Source organism: Syngnathus floridae, chromosome 20, assembly GCF_059516105.1.
Source record: "Syngnathus floridae isolate MCC-2025c chromosome 20, RoL_Sflo_1.0, whole genome shotgun sequence".
In the NCBI taxonomy this organism is placed as follows: Eukaryota; Metazoa; Chordata; class Actinopteri; order Syngnathiformes; family Syngnathidae; genus Syngnathus; species Syngnathus floridae.
Genome location: NC_142432.1, coordinates 4,997,167 through 5,017,838, shown reverse-complemented (window position 1 = coordinate 5,017,838; position 20,672 = coordinate 4,997,167). Strand labels below are relative to the sequence as shown.

Below are 20,672 nucleotides of genomic sequence, written 5' to 3'. Positions count from 1 at the left end.
ACACCTAGTGGCAGACACGGGAATGACACTTGTGTATTACGTATTGTCTTTGTTTGCATCGACCTCCAATAAATTCCATTTGCTACTATCAGCGCGCACGTGCCGGCGAACCGAAGGAGACGCTCCTCCGGACGTCCAATCAGCGTCGACTATTGATGTGACGTCTCTTCCAGGCAATCGCTTAAGTTAAGTAACTTAAGTCACCACCATTCGGAAGAGGAGAAAGCGTTCAGGCTGGAGGGTCCGCTGATGTCATCAAGGTAAGTTCCTCTCACCCGCTGCGCTGATGTTTTTTTGAAAAGCTATATTAATTGTGTAACAGTGTGTCTGCACATTTTCAAAACTTTGAAACAAATGCAAACACATGTACGTAATTAAAATCAGAGCTTGAAAATACTGAAGAGAATATATATATATATATATAATAGAGGTCGTGAAAAAAGTCTTGATTGTAAATACTGTAGTTTTGTGAACAACAAATTGTGTTATTGAACGGTGGAACACAACTTGCTCAACCTGCTCAACTAGTTGTCGGATGAGCACGCATTGTTGTTTGCGAAATACAATGCGCTATCTCAGATTTCTAAATATGCGATAAGAAGTTATGTGAAGTTTAAAGCAGGTTGGCAACGTTCCACCCGATCCTTTTGGTGTGAAAGGGCAGCCGCTTTCTACCCGTCTCATTTTCTGTACCTTTGGAGAGAAGCATGTTGGCGTTGTGTGCCCTGGCGTTGTGGCCGCTTCTGACCTCGGCGCAGACATACCGCTGGGGGCCCTGCCCCACTCCCAAGGTGCAGCCCAACTTCAACCTCCAGCAGGTAAGCCAGATGAGGTCACGTTCCTCCCCCGGCCGTTGTTAAACCCGCTCTTGTCCTCCTCAGTATTTGGGCAGGTGGTACGAGATCGCCAAGCTGCCCGCCAGCTTCGAGAGGGGCAAGTGCATCGAGGCCAACTACTCCATACGACCAGACGGAACCATCCGAGTGCTCAACTCGCAGTTCTAGTGAGTCCAGACTTTACGAAATACCTGTCCAAAGGTTTCCATGGAGTCAACTCGGCAAATCTTCGGGTGTGCGATGTTACGCTCATCCAATGAGGAATCACTTTTGTGTGTTTGTAGTAAAGACAAGGTACGCAAAGCGGAGGGGACAGCGGTGGTGCCCGACTTGAGAGAAGCGGCCCAAATTGGAGTCAGCTTCTCCTACTGTAAGTCCTTTCTCAAGGTTACACACCCGAGCAACGTCAATCATTATAGCCATGACGAAAGACAATGGAGGCAAACAATCGGCAGCTTTGACAAAGCTTGGCGAGGCGTAATCGGGCCCGCGAGTCCCTCAGCGGCTGCTCGCTTAAGTGAATCCCACGCGGACATCATTACATTCTTTCACGCTGGCCTTATGATAGGGAGAGTTTGGATTTTCAGTGTTTTGCCGCATTGTAGTCATAGTTACCCTCGGAGGGCCATTATGACTGTCAACACCTTATATTATTTACAGTACAGCTTCCATGAAAAATTAATGAATAACTAGTTTTGAAAGCAAAGACTCGTAAAAACTGTTCAAATAGTTTAAAAAGATGAATGGTAATAAGAAATTGCTAGAAATTTCTCTATTTTTAAAAAAAGTGAAGACAATTTGTAATTTTAGTCATGACACAATGCAAAATTTGTCTTTACGGGCCTAATAAAATAATGTGGCGGGCCGTATCTGGCCCCCGGGCCTTGAGTTTGACACGGTGGCTTAGATGGACGGGAGGAGAAAGAAAACTTTTTTTGCACTCATGGGGTTACCACTGTGATGGTGATTGAAATTTTAGCTTTTCGGACTGAGGCGCTAGCCCCCGACCGGGTTACTGAATCGGTTTAATGCTCATGCTGGTGTCAACCTCTGTTTGCAGTCACCCCCTACAGTCCGTACTGGATCCTGAGCACAGACTACAGCAGCGTGGCCGTGGTCTACTCGTGCACCGACATCCTGCGCGTATTCCACGTGGAGTACGCTTGGATCCTGGGCCGTTCGCGCTTCTTGCCCTCGGAGACCGTACGCTACGCTCAGGACTTGCTCTTAGCTGAGGGTGTGGACCTCTTTCGCATGACCGCCACCGATCAGACGGGTTGCAAGGACGACTAGCGCCTCGTCGCTACATGCTAGCTTAATCAGTGAGCTGAGAAGGCTTTTCGCCATGGGATTACATGTACCCATTCTTTCCGAATATGAAGAATGCACGTTTGCTGTTGGTCGGCCATGACACGCTAACGATAAGCTATCTGCTATCTGCTAGTATATTTAAAATGCATTCAGCTGCTGATTGACAAAAAGGGGGAAATCAAATAATCATTGAATCATAATGTTTCTAATCATATTTGTTTTACTTGTGATTAGAATAAAGACTGTTATGAGAAATATATGTTTGACTTTTTATGGAAGATGATAGAGATCGTGAGGTTGACCTTTATTAGTTGAGGTCGTGAAGTAGCATGTTGATTGGTTAAATGATTTGACACTTGAACCAATCAAAAAGGACTTTACTGTGGATGCACTACATCCTTTTTCACAAGTGGGCATGTGCAGGTGTGTGTGTGTGTGCATGAGAGGTAGTGTATGTGCATGTGTGTGTGTGTGTAAGGGGGGGTTGTTCTCCCCTCGGTCGCTAAGGCTGCAGCAGAAGACCAATCCCAAGCAGCAGATCAACAGCAACACTCCCAACAGGTACATCAGAAAAATCATGTTGATACTTTTCCTGAAGTGTGGACATATTCTACTCGCCTTAAATGCTGAAATGAAATTTGGTCTGACTTTTCCTGTGTTTGTCTTCATTTTAAGGCAGCGACATGAAGACTTTGCTTTGCCTCACTGTTTTACTTTGTGTCTTTGTTTTCCACCTCAGCGGTAAGGACAATTTTGAAACTTACTTTGCTTTGTGATTTTCTCAAAAATGTATTCAGAGGTGCAATAATACTCGACGTTTGATAGTTGTCTATCATAATGCTGCATATGTTTTTTTGTGTGTTTTTTTGCATTGCGTGTACAAAGACGCATCTGTCTGCAGTGTGCTGAATTCCTCCACTTTCAGTGTGTGTGTGTGTGTGTGTCTTGCGGCAAGATTATTTGTTTGGAGAAGCTCACAGGTTGGCTAAAAGTCTGTCCGAGCTGAATCCCGTCTTTGTGTATGGCCGTACTCGGAATGCTTGCTGAGTGTTTTTTTTTTCTCCTCTCTCTCTCTCTGTCTGTCTCTCTCGCTCACTCCTTCCTGCTCCACAGAGGCCAGGGTCATCCCTGAGGGAGGTAAAGCACAAATTAAACTCTTCTATCACTTTTTGAAATCAACACATCATAATATTTTTAGGAATGAAGTTGGGCAAGACTTTCAAAAATAAATCAACAACAAACTTAAGTAGTGATTGAAGCTATTGATTTGGTTTTTTTCAAAATAGTAAAGAAATGGGCTAATGTGGCCTTCTCGGTCTCCAGTGCCGTACGATGAACCACCCGCCGTCCCCTACTGGCCGTACTCCACCTCGGACTTCTGGAACTATGTGGAGTACTTCAAGTCCATTGGGGCCTACAACCACATCAACGAGATGGCCCGGGCCTTCTTTGCCCACCAGCACCTGGGGGACACGCTGGGCTACGACAGCCCCAACGGACACGAGCACTGAGGTGGCAAGAACGACTGGGAAGTCACTGGAAGTGAAAAAATAAAAAAAAAATACTTGTCATTCTGCTATAGCCATACTTGTAAGAGAGATGTAGATTATATTTTAGTTATAGCATCATAATTTTTAGGTTCGTATGACGCTTTCATGCAATGAATTTGAAATAAAGCCACAGTGTTTCAACGCTTTTGACTTGAAAAATGATTATTCTGTTATGAATGTTAATTAAATGTTAGTTTAACATTAATTTTGAAAGGAATAAAAATAATTTATAATTTTAAACATATGCATAGCTTTATTTATTCATTGTTACATAAATTTAGTTACTAAAATAACTTAACATAACATCGCGTGATTTGTACTGACTGCGAGAAGACATGCCGTTATCCACCTGCCTAAAGTTATTCGGTGAAATTAATGAAATGCTTTGAAGATACAATATTTCTTGATTTACATAAATTAAGAAAATTGTGAAGGTTTGTTGGAGGAAATTTGTTTTGATAAATGAGAACAACAAATCAGCCATCTTTGTTGTTGACGATCGCCTCGAATGCGGGGTCAGCAGTGGGAAAGGAGGTAAGCACCATTTTCGAGACAAAAAACATTTGACAGGGTTTAACTGATATCTGTCGACATTGTGTGTCCAAATATATAAGAATGAAACATTTGCCGATTTTTTTTTTTTAGTTACCACAGCCAGTCTTTTTCATTATATTCAAAATGCTGCTCTAAACGTAATTGGCACTTGAACAATCACGGACATTAATTAGGGACAACAACGCCAAACAATTACGCTTTACACAATTTTACTATCAGTGGGAACACTTATCATACCGTGCGGCATTTTATATTTGTTCACATATGTGTACATTTTCATTGCAGTTTGGATTTGTATTTTAAAGTTTGCCTGCTACCACTAGGGGGCGCCGCTGTTCATCACCTCCAAGTAAAACCAGGCACCCAACCCCCACAAAATAGTTGGAGTTGAATGGAGGAGAGGAACTCAATGCTTAGTGGGTCTAGCTTGCCAGGCCAGAGGACCCCCACCCTCATCCCACAAAGACCACCACCACACTTTCTCAGACATGAATCTGCACTCACTTGGAGAATGTAGCCGAAACAAAGTGCATGTCACAAAAGCAAAACGAATGACTTGAGTAAATCTGAGTAACAATAGTAGTTGTCATCTCATTAACTCCATCAAATGTTTTTTTTTTTTCCTGCTTTGTGTGTTTCATATACAGAAATGATTTCTTGGACAAGCAAGTCAAGGCAACAAAGACATGCATTCAACAATGACATGCAAGAGTCCGTCTTAAATATGCAAAGGTGATGAAATGCGGGTCGAGTGCAGATTTGTTCGGAAATGAAGAGCCGGCCCCTTTTCCCCCGGGGAGTGGTACGGTCCTCCCCTCCCCCCGCGGCAAGAGAATGAATGAAATCACATTGGGATGCGGCCCAGAGCCCGCAGCAACACATTCTTGAAGCGGGGCCGGCCGGCGCGCATTCCACTCTGACTCTGACTCAAGTCGGCGTGACTTTCCCGATGAACCTGCTCGTGTTGATGCTGCTGATGCAGCAAACGGCTTCCCAGCAGCGAGGTGAGACTCTTTCTCATTGTCATTGAAACTCAGAAATGGCATCAAGAGCTCGCAAAACGTTAGCGCCGTCGATATCGAAGTCCGTCTTGACCGGATCGCCGACACGCTTTAAATGCGGCGCATGGAGGACCAAAGAAAGAGCTTAATTGCCGCGTGCGTGAGCCAAAAGTTGAAAAAGTGTCTCACCACCTGTAACCTTGACAAGAAACGTGCAGCTCCACGTTTAGTCTCGGAGATGCGCTCTCACGGTCACTCGCCTGCGCTCGACCTCGCGAATGCCACAACTCGAAATATCCAAACAAACATGTGAGAGTCATTTTACGCCTTTCCAGAACCACAATTTATCCCCTGCAGGGAAACACACACTGCATCTGTGTGTGGCTGACAATTAGTGTTAGCACTCGCCCTCCCCCGCACACAAACACACCAAACAAAAGTGTGTTTGACCCCCCCCACAAGGCTCCTCAGTGTGTGTGCGCGAGAAAGAGGGAGTGAGCCCACCCGGTTGATGATCTCGCACCTTCACAGCTGTGCCCACAAGACGGTCGAGTGTCGTCTGGGTTTTATCAGCTTATTTTGGCACCTGCGCTCCGCTTTTTCCTGCAATGTCAAGAAGGAGGCAGAAACCTTGAGGCAAGGGAATCTTTCAAACTTTATCTCCGGAGAAGCAAGACCCAGCTGTGTCTCGGCTTTGACAAAAAAGTCCTTTCAAAATATTGGCCTTGTGAAATTTCATTGCTTCTGTTGAACTTTGTTCCAATCGCCACAAGTTTCTCTGATGAACCTGGACGATTGCGATCTTGCCTTGCAGGTCTTTTCCCGGCCATTTTGAACCTGGCCACCAATGCCAAGATCAGCAGCAACGCCACCTGTGGGGAGCCACGAGCGGAGGTTTACTGCAAACTGGTGGAGCACGTGCCCGGGCGCTTGATCAAGAACCCTCACTGCCCCAAGTGCGATGGCAATTCCCTTCTGCTCGGAGGTACGGAAGCGGCCGAGAGCTCGCCGTTCTCGCTTTGGAAACGAGCTGCCTTTTGCCACTTTGTCCAGAACGCCATCCCATCACCAACGCCATCGACGGAACCAACCGATGGTGGCAGAGTCCGAGCATCAAGAACGGGCGCCAATTCCACTGGGTCACCATCACGCTGGATTTGAAACAGGTGCGGCACAGACCACGGGCACATCACCTTTGGCGCGTCTCCTCGTTCGCGATTCCTGAGTCTCGTCCGCTCTTTGCAGGTCTTCCAAGTGGCTTACATCATCATCAAGGCAGCCAACTCTCCCCGACCGGGTCAGTGCATTTTTCTCTGCTCGACAAACTCGGGTCAAATGGCGAGACGGGAGGTCCAAGCGTTGTCTTTTCCGGCAGGGAACTGGATCCTGGAGCGCTCGGTGGATGGCGTCACCTTTGAGCCGTGGCAGTTTTACGCCATCAGCGACTCGGAGTGCTTGTCTCGTTACAACGTGGCACCCAGGCTTGGAGCGCCGACCTACAAAGGTGACACGGAGGTCATCTGCACGTCCTACTACTCCAGGCTGGAGCCGTTGGAGCACGGAGAGGTGAACCCGCCCGCCCACTCCCCCGCCCCATCTTATTCAGTCGGAGCAGCTCCATCTCTTGTCTCTCTCAGATCCACACGTCACTGATCAACAGTCGACCCGGTGCGGATGATTTGACCTCGGAACTCTTGAACTTCACCTCGGCCCGTTTCATCCGACTTCGCTTCCAGCGAATCCGGACGCTCAACGCCGACTTGATGACTCTGAGCGTGCACGACCCTCGAGACATCGACCCCATCGTAACCCGCCGAGTACGGCCAGCGTCGTCCGAGCATGACGGACACTCTTTTCAACTGGTGTTTTTTTTCCCGCAGTATTATTACTCCATCAAAGACATCTCCGTGGGGGGGATGTGCATCTGCTACGGACACGCCCGAAGCTGTCCTCTGGATCCTGTGACCAAGGTGACACCGTGCTCTCGTCGCCACTGACTCTCTGGGAAGTTTAGTGAAACCCGTGTGTGTGCAGAAACTCCAGTGTGTGTGCGAACACAACACTTGCGGAGTGAGCTGCGACCACTGTTGCCCCGGATACCACCAGCAACCATGGCAACCGGGAACTATCTCTGTGGGAAACACATGTGAAAGTAAGAACAAAACAGTGCAACTTTGCATTCCGTGTCGCGTCTTCCTGATCTGCAGACTTTCATGTTGGTTGCGGTTAACAATTTAACAATTTCATTGTGCACCTGCCAATCAGAGTGCAACTGTCACAACAAAGCAAGCGACTGCGTCTACAATCAAACGGTCGCCGATCTCGGTTTGAGCGTGGACATGGGCGGCGTTCGTCGTGGGGGCGGAGTCTGCGTTGAGTGTCGGCAGAACACGGCCGGAGTCAACTGCGAGACCTGCGCCGAGCGTTACTACAGACCCGAGCGGGTAAGTGCGGAGCGGCGCACCAACCTGCGGCCGCTCACGACTCACATTTCCCACTTTAGGTTTCTCCTTATTCCGAGTGGCCGTGCCTGGAATGTGATTGTGACCCGCGAGGTGCAAGATCTTCCATCTGCACCAGAGACGGTACCTGGCCGGGTGACTTGCTGCTTTTGCCACCAATATTGATCATCATTGATCATTTCTGCGGGTGCGAGGCCCACCTGATGTCAGAAATGGAGCCACTAACCGCGTTTGTGTCGGTGTGCATGTGCTCCAGGCGCCAGCGCGGGCCAGTGTGCATGTAAGGAGGGGTTTGCGGGTCGGAGGTGTGACCACTGTGCCTTTGGATTCCGAGATTTTCCCCTTTGCGCTCGCTGCGAGTGCAACACGGCGGGCAGCGTGAACGGAGACCCGTGTGACGACGATTGCGTTTGCAAAGTAGGTCGGATGGCCGAGGTGGCGCCCGACCCCTTTTTCAACTTTTGTTCCCCTTCAGGCCAATGTGGCGGGGCTCCACTGCGACTTGTGCAAATCGGGATTCTACAACCTGCAAGCTGCCAACCCGCTGGGCTGCACCGACTGCTTTTGCTTCGGCGTGTCGGACGTCTGCGAAAGCTCCACTTGGATGGCCGCGCAGGTACAAGTTTTAGTCGACCAAATAATTCCCACAAAGTATTTTTGTTCACCAAATTGAATAAAAAGACAAAAAAAAGAAAACAAGCCACCCTGAAAAAACAACACTCCAGAAAAAACAAAAAGTAGTCCTACTTAAAAGTCTCATTTGATTACTGCCACGACAACTTGTTTGTCAACAGGTGGTTTCGGCGGGCGCTTGGCCCCATCCTTCCTCTTCTGTCCACACCAACCTGACTCACCAACTTCCCGCCTCCGGCGACCTCTCCTTCAGCCAAACACAAGAGCTGCAATGGGAGGCGCCCGACAGTTTCCTCGGCAACAAGGTAGCCAATCGTCCCGCGTCGGTCCTCGTCTGGACGGCGTGACACCACGTCACCTTTTTTCAGCTGTCGTCCTACGGCGGTCTCCTGAACTATTCTGTCGCTTATGGCGGCTCACTGGACAACAACTTTGTCCCGGCCAGCACCAACGTCATCGTTCAGGTAGCTCAAATACAGCAGTGAGACTGGGAGGGCGGAGCAGGGTGACGCAATTTCTCGCCCTCTGCAGGGCAACGGGCGAGCGCTCCGGCTGTCTTCGCCTCGCGTCCTGGTCCTCTCGCCCTCGGCCAAGCACTCCATCGCCGTCCGCATGCTCCCCAATCAATTTGTAGACCAGCAATCAGGCGACCCGGTGAGCCGGGACGACCTGCTGTCCGTCTTAGCTGAGGTGACATCGCTGAGGGTTCACCTCAACGCCTCTGCGGGCGGAGATGTGCGGTGAGGACTCGCCGGCCGCGAGGGCCCGTCGCCCGTGCGCGCGGCCACCCTGTCTGTCAACGCTTTTCCCCTCTCTCGCTTCTCCTCAGCCTCGTCTCGGCGTCCCTCGATGTGGCCGACTCTCGGTCTGTGTCTGGTGTCCGGGCGGTTGCCGTGGAAACGTGCGAATGTCCGTGGGGCTACAGCGGAACTTCCTGTGAGGTGAGCTCATGACTCGCTAGATTGCGTACTGGGAAGAGGGCCTTCGATTTGTGAGTGTCTTTCTGCGCGCCCAGTCGTGCCTCCCGGGCTTTTTCAGGGTGGCTGGAGTTTTGTTCGGAGGGAACTGTATGCCGTGCGAATGCAATGACCACGCCTCCGACTGCGATGTCGCCGGCGTGTGTCTGGTGAGTTGCACTCCGTGACCGTTTCCTTGGTATTCTTCTCGCGAGACAAGCGGCATCCATCTGTCACTCAGGGCTGTCGCCATCATACGACGGGTCCCCACTGCGACCAGTGCCTCCCCGGTTTCTACGGCGATGCCACCGAGGGCACAGCGGATGACTGTCGGCGTTGCGCGTGTCCCCTGACGGAGGCGTCCAACAGGTGGGTCTCGTCGCTTGCTCTCTTTGAGCCCAATCGTGAAGAATAGCAAAAGTCCAAATCTACCTTGCGTGGCAGTTTCAGTCTGACATGCTCTCTGGACGCTTTTGGACTGGTGAAGTGTGACCAGTGTCAGGAAGGCTACACCGGGAGCACGTGTCACAAGTAAGGAGAATGCATGTGTGCAGCTGAAGCGGGACTGCAGCGTGACACCTTGTCTCCACGTCGCCAGGTGTTCCGACGGTTTCTACGGCAACCCGCAGGTAGTGGGCGGGTCCTGCGTACGCTGCCAATGCAATGACAACGTGGACACCGAGGAGGCGGGCCATTGTGACACCGTCAACGGGGAGTGCCTCCGTTGCCGCAACAACACGGCCGGGCGGCACTGTGAGATCTGCGCCGACGGGTTCTATGGCGACGCCGTGCACCGAAAGAATTGCCGAGGTGTGATTCCGGAGGAATGTTGAGCTCCCGGAATCCGGATTACAGATGACTTTTGACCCCTTTGATATGCTGTCACGCGTTGCTCTTTTCTGGCATCAAGTGCAAACAGTACACATTTTGAGGGAGCCGCAATTGAAGAGAATCTTGACAAGTCCGCCCCAGCGCCCCTCCCTCGCTTGCTCTGCCATCATCTTCTGCTCTCTTGACCAACCATCCAGTTGCCAGCTAATTTGAATAATGGGTGGCACATTAACACCGGAGCACCCACGTAGACATTGGCATGGCTAAAATAACAGCGGAGACGAACGAGGCTTGAACTCGCTGGCTGCTTTGAGTTTAGAACCTGAGAGTTGAGAGACCACTTATCGGATGTTCCCTCTTGACAGAGTGCGCTTGCCACGTCGTCGGATCTTTGTCAAGCGTCTGCGATGTCGCATCGGGCCAATGCCAATGTCGAGACAATGCGACGGGACGAGCGTGCGACCGTTGCCAGGTTGGACAAGATTCCTTTGCGCGCTTTCCGATCAATGGCTTCCGAGTAACGTGACGCTCGGCTGCAGCCGGGCTTCTTTGCGCCGCAGGATGGCCAGGGCTGCCTGGCCTGCGGCTGTGACCCCAGGGGGTCTTTGGAGGAGTCCTGTGACGCGGAAGGCCGCTGCCGATGCGCGCTCGGCGTCGACGGAGATAAATGTGACCGCTGCAGCCGCGGTTACTTTGATTTCCATGCCAACGGCTGCAAAGGTAAGCGTGGCTCACTCGCCTCGGTCTTCTTATGCCCCACGCTGCCTTCTTTGTCCTCGCCCAGCGTGCAAGTGCAAACACACGGGCGGGAACTGCCACCACCAAACTGGGGAGTGCATCTGCCCTCCACACACAGAGGGCGACACCTGCGACACCTGCGAGGCGGGATACTGGGGTCACCATCCCATCACGGGCTGCAAGGTACCCACGGGCGCATACACACGCTCTCGGCACATGATCCTGATCCCTTCCATCCTTTCAGCTTTGCAACTGCAGCCCAGAGGGAAGCTCCGCCTCTCAGTGCGAGCTGACCGATGGCCAGTGTCTGTGCAGAGAGGGATTCTCTGGCAGGTCATGTGACCTATGCGCTCCCGGTCACTACGATTACCCAGCGTGCTTGCCGTGCGGCTGCGACCCGCTCGGAACCCAAGAGGACTCGTGCAATCAGACGCTCGGCGTGTGCAACTGCCAAAACAGCGGCCAGTGTGTGTGCAAGGTAAGGCGCGTGTGCTTCTGAAAACGGTATCACAACATGCGGACTGAGCGTGTGCCTGTGTGTTTTGAGGCGGCCGTTTCGGGGCAACGCTGCCACGAGTGCATTTCGGGTTTCTTCGCGCTGTCGTCAGCAAATCCGGACGGCTGCTCGCCGTGCTTCTGTTCTGGACTCAGTCGCGAATGCCAGGAGCACGCCGGCCTCGCCAGAGCTCCCGTGAGTAGACCACAAAGGTCAAGGCTCAATCCAAAAGGCGCTTGCTTCCTCACATGTGGGCGTGTTGCCATAGATTACGTCGGCCGGCCTTCCAGCTCTGCCGCTGCCCTTGGTCAGCCAGTCAAACCTGGAAGGTGTCACGACCGGAGTCTACCAGCAGGGCGGGGACATAGTGCTGGACAGCCGCCACTTGAACAGGAGCGGACTGAGCGCTCCTCTTTACTGGAAGCTGCCCCGCCAATTTGAAGGCCAGCAGGTAAACACAACGCCGTCTTATCTTCTGCCTCAGGTTCGCTCCTTGAGACATCTCAACATGTGAACGCTGACATGCGTGTGTTTTCAGCTGCTGTCGTACGGCGGCGTGCTGTCCTATGTCGTGACCTTCTATGCGGAGGAGGTAAGAGGGTTGGCCGATCAGGAGCCTCAAGTGCTGATGAGGGGAGGAGCCTTGAGGAAGCTGCTCATCTACACCGACATACCCGCCCCTGACAGCGGCATCAGGACCCAGCATGACATCAGGCTGACAGAGGTACTGGCTAGCTTACTGCCACTCCGGACCAGACCACGTGTCTACAGCGTTCTTCCACGTGTGTGATCCACAGCACAAGTGGAGGTATTTCAACTCGGTGTCCGACAAGGCCGTCAGTCACAGCGACTTCCTCTCGGTGCTCGGCGACTTGCAGTACATTCTGGTCAAGGCTTCGTACGGGACACGACTGCAACAGAGCAGGTGAGTGGCCATCTCGACCGGCGCGCTGCGATCAGGTGACTGACGAAAAGCCCATCAAGGATCTCAAACATCACCATGGAAACGGCACGGGAAGAACGGGAGGTCGGCGAGTCGGGCACGGCCAGACTGATTGAGTCGTGTGTCTGTCCATTGGGTTATGCCGGAACGTCCTGCCAGGTAAAGTTGAGGTGCTTTTGTCGCCACGGTAACTGCGGGGAATCTCCTTTATTGATCTTTGTCGGCCCGTAGGAATGCGCGCCGGGTTTCTTCCACCAGTCGCTGTCAGAATTGTCGCCACAGGCCCGCAAATCTGCTTTTGTGCGACCCTGCGTAGCGTGTCGCTGCAACAACCATAGCAGCAGTTGCGACACACACAGCGGCCACTGCCAGGTGAGCGGGTGCCACGCCGGTCCAAGCAACCTGAGGGCGGATTTCATCGGCTCCTTTGTCTCGCAGGAGTGCCAGCATCACACCGAAGGGAGCAGCTGTGAGTTGTGCTCCCCGGGCTATTACGGGAACGTCAGCGGCGCCGTCGACGACTGCTCACCGTGCGCTTGCCCCCGAGTGGACAACAGGTGAACCTTTGGCTTCGGTGGGGTCAACCGCTCATCGCTCATTCACGGATGGAGATAACAGCGGACGCCTCGTGTAGTTTCAGTCCCACCTGTGTTTCCGAGGGAACGCTTGGAGACTTTCACTGCACTTCCTGTCTGACGGGATATGAGGGGCGCTACTGCGAGCGGTAAGTCCCGATCCGAGATGAGACCACTTCTGGTCTCGTCCAGCCAGCAGGTCCACTGGTATAGTCCCGTTGATTATACAGAAGTTGAAGAATCTCCTCGTCGCAATGCAGGTGCTCTCTGGGTTACTACGGCAACCCCTCATTACTGGGGGGGGCATGCACCCCATGCGGCTGCAGCACGTGGGGGTCCCTGCATCCGCTGTGCGAGTCGCTGAGCGGCCGGTGCCGGTGCAAAGCCGGGTTCAAGGGTCCAACGTGCGAGCAATGTGACGAGCGACACGTCTTGGAGGGAGGCCAGTGCTTGTGTGAGTGTCCCGAAAACGCACGACCGCGTAAGCAGACGTCGCCATCATCTGGTGGGTTTGCTTCTAGCCTGTGACGACGGCTGCGCCGGCGCTCTCCTGGACGACTTGGACCGAATGCTCGCGCAATGGCCAGCCATCAACATCAGCAGTGCCGCCGTGACGTCTTACCGCCAGCTGGCGGTGCTCGATAAGCGGGTCAAAGACATGCAGGTAGGTCGAGACAAAAGGCGAGGCTTTTTCCGCTTCGCTATTTGGATGTCGCCGATACAGATAGATGGACAAAGATTGGCTTGCCTTTCAGTGTTTTTGAAGTGCTGCTTCTGTCAGCTGTTATTTTCAGAACGGACGTCTTTGGAGGTGCCATTGGACGCAGTGGAAGAAGACTCCACGCAGCTGACCTCTGACCTCGGCATTTTGATAAAGCAGGTATGCTTAGGTTACGTGACCATCTCTGCTAATGAAGCGTGGGAAAGACTCCAAACTTTTGATCTGATTGGCAGGCCACGAGTGTGTCACGTGAGTGGGAGCAAGCAGGCGTGGCAGCCAACGACAGCTTGTCACTCGCGGGTCAAATCATGGAAAAGATTGAGCGCTTTCAAGACCGGATCGAAGGTGAGCCACCTTTGTCATCGCAACCTCCTCCAACTCGCTGACTTGTGACCGGTGCAGCACTCGCCGGGGAGGCGGAGCAACTGAATCGGGCCGGCCAGGAGGGGCTCGAAACGGCCGATCGGACACGCCTCCTGGACCAGATGGTCTCCGCGATGGAAAGCATGCGAGCTGTCAATCTGAGCGCTGCCGCCAGCTTGGCACATCTTGAGCTCAGGTATATCTTGCGCCGCACTCTCGCCCTGTGACTGAGAGAGCCCCATGCTGCTTCACCTTTGACCCTTTCCTTCAGTTTGTCAGAGTCTCTCCTGGAGTCGCTCCAACGCCACTTCCTTCCTGGCACAGGCAACAGGCTCCGCCTCCTCGTCGCCAGCCTCACCGCTCAGGCGCAAAAGTTGGGAGAATTGCAAACACGCCTGCAAGATGCTGCAAAAGATAACGAACAAACGCACCTCGTGATAAACGACACAAACACTCTGCGTGCCCGCTATCAGGTACACACACACACACACTCACACACACACATACACAGTCAAAAGTCTTGTGCATGTGTGTGTGTGTGTGTGTGTCCATGTCAGGCAGCCTACCAGAACGTCAGTTTTGCACACATGTGCGTGGAGGATGTGATGGAAGCCAGCCAGCTCCTGCTAAATGACGTGCTCAACCTGATGGAGGCGTTCGCCAACGTCACCGCCGTAAGACATCCTCTTGCTAAGCGATATTCTGGAGAAGCTAATGCTAACCATCACATTGCCGCCGTGCGAGAAGCAAGCAGACACACTGGGAGGCGAGCTGGATCAATGGCGTCCTCTGCTGAGGCGAAAAGTGGAGGATCTCGTCATGGGACTGAAGAGCACCGATTCTCTGGAAAGAGTCTACCAAGCGGAGAGCCACGCCCAGCTGCTTGACAGCCACGTCCTCTCTTTACACAGGTAACTGTGAGACTCACCTGCCTCTACTTCAGGGTTCAGGTTTTTTTTTTCTTCCCCATGTTAGTGCTCTGTCATCGGTGTGGAACTCTTCTAAAAACAGCAGCCGATTGGTGCTGCTGGATGCCGATGTCGCAAACGGCGTCAACAAGGCTCGCCGAATTGCCTCGGATGCTTGGAAGTCCGCCGGCCTTGCTGTCAATATGGTGAGAATTTACCCATGGACTTAGTTTTCAAGGAGTCAAAAATGTCACTGACCCAATCAATGCATGTGTTAGACCGACCAAGCACAGCAATTCCTCTCAGCGGAGGGCGGGGCCGGGATGAGCGGAATTTTCGCTGTGCTTCGTGAGAGTCGAGTGATCAACAAGACAGCTGAAGGTGCGTTTGCCCGTCTTTCCTTGCAAACGGGTCGGAAAATGAGCGTCTGCTCTCCAGATATCGGTCTGATGGTGTCCGGCGTGATCATGAGACAACGAATTCTGAGGAAAGGTTTGCACGACAGCGGTGTCCTCCTCCGTCAGCCAATCAGAGAGCTGCAGAGTCTCTTTAACGGTGAGACGGCGGACGTGTGACTTGCCGTGACACCGCGATATTTCAGCATATCTATTCGATGTGGACTTCTCAGAGTCGCAGCAGCCGCAGGAGACCCGGTCGCAGGTCGCGCTTGCCCGCTCCAGCCTGCAGGAGGCGCTGCAGCAACTCTACGCCCTCAAAGAGCAGCTGCAGGATTCTTCTTCTGTGGTGGACAAAAGCAACCAAAGCGTGGCAGAGACCAATCGGCTGATGATGCGCACACACGCCACAGGTTGGTTGAAGCTCTCAGTGGATGATGTCGAGATGACGCTTTGTCCTCGTTTAGCCGATGAGGCGCGGCGGAAACTGGAGGAGGCGGAGCATCGCGTGCAGCATTTGAGTGACAAAATAAAGCCGCTGAACGTGCTGGGAGAAAGTCTACGCAGGAACCTGTCAGACATCCGAGTGCTCATCGAGCAGGCCAGAAGACAAGCGGCGTCTGTACGTCCTTTTGCTTTCGACGCCATTGAGCGACGCGTGGTGTCATGTGACGGCGCTTCTGTCATGTCATCAGATTAAGGTGGCGGTGCAGGCAGATGGCGACTGCGTCCGTTCCTACCGACCCCAAAGTCAATCCAGCAACTTTAACACCTTGATTCTGACCTTGAAGACCGAGAGACCAAATAATCTGCTCTTCTATCTGGGCAGCGAGACAACGGTACGCACGCACACACAAACGCTCGAACGCACGGTGGCATTCAGGCCGTGTCGCTATCCACGGGCATCCAGGTGGAGTTCCTCGCCGCGGAGATGCACGATGGCAAAGTTTCTCTGCTCTGGGACGTCGGCTCTGGCAGCACCAGGCTGGAATATCCGGGACTGGACATCGCAAACAACAAATGGACCATCATCAATGCCACGCGGTACCAGATCGCGCCCGCTCTTCGGTGATGACGAGAGCGCTGCATCGCTAATCGCAGCTGCTGTCTCGTAGGCTGGGCTCTCGTGGGTTCCTGTCGGTGCATCAGCTGGAGGCGGCGCCATCGCAAACGGTGACGGCGGCGTCACCTGGACCGGCCCGGATTCTCCACATTGACAACGCCACGGTGGTCCATATCGGAGGGCTGGCGAACGGCACACGGGTAACGCGCGTAGCAGGCGTGTGCGCGCAAGTGTGCATTCGTACGTTAACAGCACGCGTGTGATGGCAGAGGCCGGCCGCGTTGCAGTGGACTACCTTTAGGGGCTGCGTGGGCGAAGCGTCGCTGGACGAGAAAAACGTCGGCCTGTGGAACTACATTGGGCAACAAGGACGATGTGGAGGTTGCTTCAGCAGGTGTGCGCGCACACGCCCATGCACACTTGCGTGTGGAAGCTCACGCAAAGTGGCGTTTCAGCCCGCAGGCGGAAGAGACGGCTTTCCACTTTGACGGGTCCGGATTCTCCTTGGTCCAAAAGTCTCTGCGAGCCACATCCACATCCATCGTCTTATTGTTCAAAACGCTGTCGCCAGGCGGACTGCTCTTGTACCTGGCCTCCAACAACACAGTATGGCCGCCACGCATGCAGACACTCGTTGTGAATTTGGCTTTAATGTCTTCCTGTCCACTTCAGAGGGACTTCCTGTCCATTGAGCTGGTGGAGGGCTGCGTCCGTCTGACCTTTGACCTCGGGTCTGGTCCTCTGGTCCTAACCTCCAGTAGGAAGTACAACACCGGCGTGTGGTACAAGGTCACGCTGCAAAGAAACCGGCGCAAAGGTAAGCCCCGGCCCGCCCCACCGACTGCCCCTTGACATATTTCACACTTCTGATTGGTGTGTGTGTGTTTAGGTTACATGTCAATCATGGCAGCTGACCAATCATCAGAGAAAGAAGTGTTGGAGGCGGAGTCACCGGGAACTGCGTCCGATCTCAACCGTTCTGACCACGACCCCATCTACATCGGTGGACTTCCCGCTTCCCGACCAATCAGGTTTGGAGCCGCCCGATGTCGGCGGGTCACCTGCAAGAGGATGTGACATCACCGCCTTGTGAATGCCCTCGCCAGGCGACAGGTGGTCTCCAGATCCTACGTCGGCTGCATCAAAAACGTCGAGATTGCAAGGTTGAACTTTGACCTGCTGAGAGATGCCTATGGAGTCAGGAAAGGCTGCATTCTTGAGGTGCACGCACACACACACAGAAAATGCTGACCTCGTTCCTTTTGTTGACGCGTCTTGACTCGAGGATGTTATGCTTCAGGCCGTGCGGAGTGTGTCCATGTTGAGCGCGGGCTTCATCCAGATTGCTCCACGTCCACTCGCTCAGGAGGCGGAGTTTCTCTTCTCCTTCAAATCGAACAACCAATCGGGAATCTTGTTAGCCGCCTTCACCGATGACCACGCCCAGCGACGGGTAGGGTTCTCCCCGAGGCCCGATGTTTATTCAAACCTTTGCAGGACTGACCCTCGATTCGCTGCAGCACTTCCTGTGTGTCTACCTGTTCCGTGGGTCTTTGGAGGCGGAGCTCGGGGAGATAGGTGCGGACGGTCAGCGAGTGGCTGTCACAGCGGCCGAAGGCGGATCCCTCACCGACGGGTCAAAACACTCGGTCATTGTTAACGTTAATAGGAAGTAAGTGTAAGGGTTAGCAACAGCAAGAGAAACTCAGCGGCCTCACCCATCTGACGTCCCACCGTCTCTCAGGTCTCTTTCCATCCAAGTCGATGAGGGCCACGTCAAATCGGCCTCGCTGTTGCCGGGCGGGTTCTCCGGGCTCGCCACGGCCTCTTTTTTCATTGGAGGACTTCCTTCGGGGGATGAGTCGCAGTTGCCAATCAGATTACAGAAGCTATCCAAGATGTTCAGAGGCTGCATACAGCACCTGGTGCTCGGCACCCAGTCAGTCTTATGCGCACACGCAACCTTCAATATACATCACGGATGAATGATTGGATTCGACTTGATGAATCGGCTCTCTCCGATAGGTTCATCGACCTGTCGTCGGCTGTCAGGTACAAGGGCGCGGCGCTTGACAGCTGCCTCCTGGAGGAGAAAACCAGCGGGGCGGTCCTTCCAGAAGAGGAGGATGTCGAAGCTACTCTGAAGCCTTCCCACCTGTCAGCCGCTGTCCCGCCTGCCCAGCCGACGCCTTTGCACCTCACGGTAATTGCACTGCAAACACCATGACGCTTGGGATGGTGCAGGTGACCTGACCTATGACCTGTGTCGTAGTGTACGCCCGAGTCAGACTTGCGATTCCTGCCCACGGCAGCTCACTTTGGTTCATCGCCGCGGAGTCACATGGCTTTTACCATCCGGCCAGTCGCCGTCCGCAAGCGGTGAGTTGGTGTCACTTTGCCCGGGGTTTCAGGGTCGGGGTCTGCGCTTACGTACTGTTCTCATCAGCGTGTCCGTGCGCCTGTCGCTTCGAACTCGAGCTCAAAACGGTTTGCTGCTGCTCCTGACCGACGACAACCAGCTGAACTTTGCCGTCCTGCGGCTGGCAGCCGGGCGGGCGCTGATGTCGGCGGACCTCGGGAAGGGCGTCGCCACCGTCACCTCCTCCGTTGCGGTGAATGACGGAAAGTGGCACACGGTGAGTGAAAGCAAGTTCACGCGGCGTATCGAAAACGTAGACGCGCACGTGACCACGCTGCTCGCGTCCCAGATCACCGCCGATGTCAGTCGCCGCCAGCTTTCGGTCTCCGTGGACGGCTCGGCTGCCGACTCGACAACGCTCAGAGGGAACCAGCTGAATGTCCACGGCAGACTGTACCTGGGCGGACTACCTCCCGCGCACATCACCCCAAGAATAAATGTAAGAGCCGAGGACACCTGAAGAAGAAGCCTCGTAACGGAAAGTCAATATGCCCGTGTCAGGTGACAAGCCTCCGTGGTTGTCTTCACTCCGTGACTGTGAACGGCGTCACGCTGGATCTCTCTCAACCGGCCTCACAACATGACATCACTTCCTGTTTCACTGAAGAGGAGGGGGGAAGTTTCTTCAACGGCAGCGGCTACGCCATACTGAGTGAGTCATGCTCATTAAAGTGTGAACGAGCCGACGGGAAATCATTCACGTGTGCCACATTGTGTGTTCAGTGCGGGACGGATATAAGGTGGGCTCTGACATGTCGGTGTCTCTGGAGTTTCGTACCAGCCAATCGGAAGGCGTCTTGCTTGGTATCAGCAGCGCCAAGGTTGACGCCATTGGGCTGGAGATGATCAAAGGACAGGTAAGGGTACTAAGTGAAATACTAGCTGCCACTTGAACTTCTTGCACTATTTGTATTTTGTATCACTCTCAGGTGGTGTTTAACGTGAATAACGGAGCGGGCAGAGTACGGGTCGCCTCTGGCGGCCCCGCGCTGTGCGACGGACGCTGGCACCGCCTGCTGGCCAGGAAGACCAAACACAGCCTGAGCCTGAGTGTTGACGGGCGCGACAATTCCGTCATCAACCCCTACCCACAATCCACCTCTGCCGAGACCAATAATCCCGTATTCGTGGGCGGGTACCCAGGTGAGCTTGACACGCTGACAGTGCATCTCGGCTGGTCAAGGAGGAAATGCCCCATGAGACTTTTTTGGTCTGTCGCAGACGGAATGAAACAGAATTGCCTGTCCGTCAAGACGGGCTTCAGAGGTTGTCTGAAGAACGTTCATCTCATCAAGTCGCACGTCAGCAGCCCTCTAGACATGAGCCAGGCCCACTTCTCCTTGGGGGTCACCCCAGGCTCGTGTCCTGCCGCCTAGCCGCACTTCAAATGGTCACGGTTTATCTTTCCTTTGGCAAATAAAGATCTGCAAAAGTCTGCTTTCCCTTTACAGCAGGTGTCGGGAACCTATGGCTCTTTTGGTGAGTGCGTCGCGGACAAATCTGACATTTGTTTACACAATTGAAGTCATAAATAATTTTGTTATATTATCAAAGTAAAAAATAGAACTACTGAAATCAAAATGTTAAATTAGCTTTCAAAATATAAAATATGATCACGTTTGAAATCCATCCCATCTGTTTTCCACGGTTGCGTCATATCAGCCAATCACAGCTGCCGTTAGGTGTACAGAAGGGTGACGCCAGGTCGGACAAAAAAAAAGCGCGATTTTTATTGGACAATAAAGTGCCGACGGGGTCGTGAGAGGTAAAATTCCATCCGCTTTATTTACAATTTCAGCTAGCTAGCTTGTCAGGCAAGCAAGAAAGATGGCGAAGAGAAATAAAAATGACAATTACCGAACATTTCAGAGTGAGTGGACTGAAGAATTCGCATTTGTTAGTCCAAGCTAGTCAAC

General features: G+C 53.0%; 3 protein-coding genes across 5 annotated transcripts; all 3 read left to right on the top strand.

Annotated features, from left to right (window-relative positions):
* The first annotated feature begins 96 nt into the window (after nucleotides 1–96).
* apodb (apolipoprotein Db) lies at nucleotides 97–2,404 on the top strand. 2 transcript variants are annotated; one of them, XM_088363765.1, is made up of 5 exons: nucleotides 97–260; nucleotides 707–818; nucleotides 882–1,003; nucleotides 1,121–1,206; nucleotides 1,897–2,404. In XM_088363765.1, the coding sequence occupies exons 1-5, from the start codon at nucleotides 250–252 to the stop codon at nucleotides 2,127–2,129; spliced, it is 564 nt and encodes a 187-aa protein (XP_088219891.1). In that variant the 5' UTR covers nucleotides 97–249; the 3' UTR covers nucleotides 2,130–2,404. The 2 variants fall into 2 exon arrangements, with proteins under 2 accessions (XP_088219891.1, XP_088219892.1); XM_088363766.1 differs by having other exon boundaries at nucleotides 112–260; nucleotides 702–818.
* Nucleotides 2,405–2,550: 146 nt separating this feature from the next.
* Nucleotides 2,551–3,844, top strand: otos (otospiralin). Its single transcript, XM_088363767.1, has 4 exons — nucleotides 2,551–2,708; nucleotides 2,823–2,888; nucleotides 3,261–3,284; nucleotides 3,471–3,844. Exons 2-4 carry the CDS (start codon nucleotides 2,831–2,833, stop codon nucleotides 3,656–3,658), a joined length of 270 nt encoding a protein of 89 aa, XP_088219893.1. The 5' UTR covers nucleotides 2,551–2,708; nucleotides 2,823–2,830; the 3' UTR covers nucleotides 3,659–3,844.
* Nucleotides 3,845–4,022: 178 nt separating this feature from the next.
* lama1 (laminin, alpha 1) lies at nucleotides 4,023–20,191 on the top strand. Of its 2 annotated transcripts, none has more exons than XM_088363764.1 (65): nucleotides 4,023–4,231; nucleotides 4,900–5,256; nucleotides 6,068–6,238; nucleotides 6,307–6,419; nucleotides 6,499–6,550; nucleotides 6,629–6,819; nucleotides 6,891–7,070; nucleotides 7,134–7,223; nucleotides 7,288–7,405; nucleotides 7,519–7,697; nucleotides 7,757–7,838; nucleotides 7,972–8,132; nucleotides 8,191–8,331; nucleotides 8,510–8,653; nucleotides 8,717–8,812; nucleotides 8,880–9,088; nucleotides 9,178–9,289; nucleotides 9,364–9,474; nucleotides 9,546–9,673; nucleotides 9,749–9,835; nucleotides 9,903–10,114; nucleotides 10,501–10,607; nucleotides 10,675–10,855; nucleotides 10,920–11,056; nucleotides 11,118–11,351; nucleotides 11,421–11,564; nucleotides 11,638–11,820; nucleotides 11,908–12,093; nucleotides 12,167–12,294; nucleotides 12,354–12,471; nucleotides 12,544–12,684; nucleotides 12,751–12,869; nucleotides 12,947–13,036; nucleotides 13,148–13,341; nucleotides 13,409–13,551; nucleotides 13,669–13,767; nucleotides 13,842–13,953; nucleotides 14,011–14,167; nucleotides 14,243–14,444; nucleotides 14,529–14,645; nucleotides 14,719–14,882; nucleotides 14,947–15,085; nucleotides 15,158–15,260; nucleotides 15,318–15,434; nucleotides 15,508–15,687; nucleotides 15,742–15,896; nucleotides 15,970–16,113; nucleotides 16,185–16,318; nucleotides 16,390–16,537; nucleotides 16,607–16,731; nucleotides 16,793–16,943; nucleotides 17,010–17,154; nucleotides 17,227–17,368; nucleotides 17,444–17,558; nucleotides 17,638–17,790; nucleotides 17,858–18,009; nucleotides 18,082–18,276; nucleotides 18,363–18,540; nucleotides 18,610–18,716; nucleotides 18,784–18,973; nucleotides 19,046–19,195; nucleotides 19,258–19,408; nucleotides 19,480–19,613; nucleotides 19,686–19,899; nucleotides 19,978–20,191. In XM_088363764.1, exons 2-65 carry the CDS (start codon nucleotides 5,091–5,093, stop codon nucleotides 20,130–20,132), a joined length of 9,276 nt encoding a protein of 3,091 aa, XP_088219890.1. In that variant the 5' UTR covers nucleotides 4,023–4,231; nucleotides 4,900–5,090; the 3' UTR covers nucleotides 20,133–20,191. The 2 variants fall into 2 exon arrangements, with proteins under 2 accessions (XP_088219890.1, XP_088219888.1); XM_088363762.1 differs by having other exon boundaries at nucleotides 4,576–5,256.
* The last annotated feature ends 481 nt before the right edge of the window (nucleotides 20,192–20,672 follow it).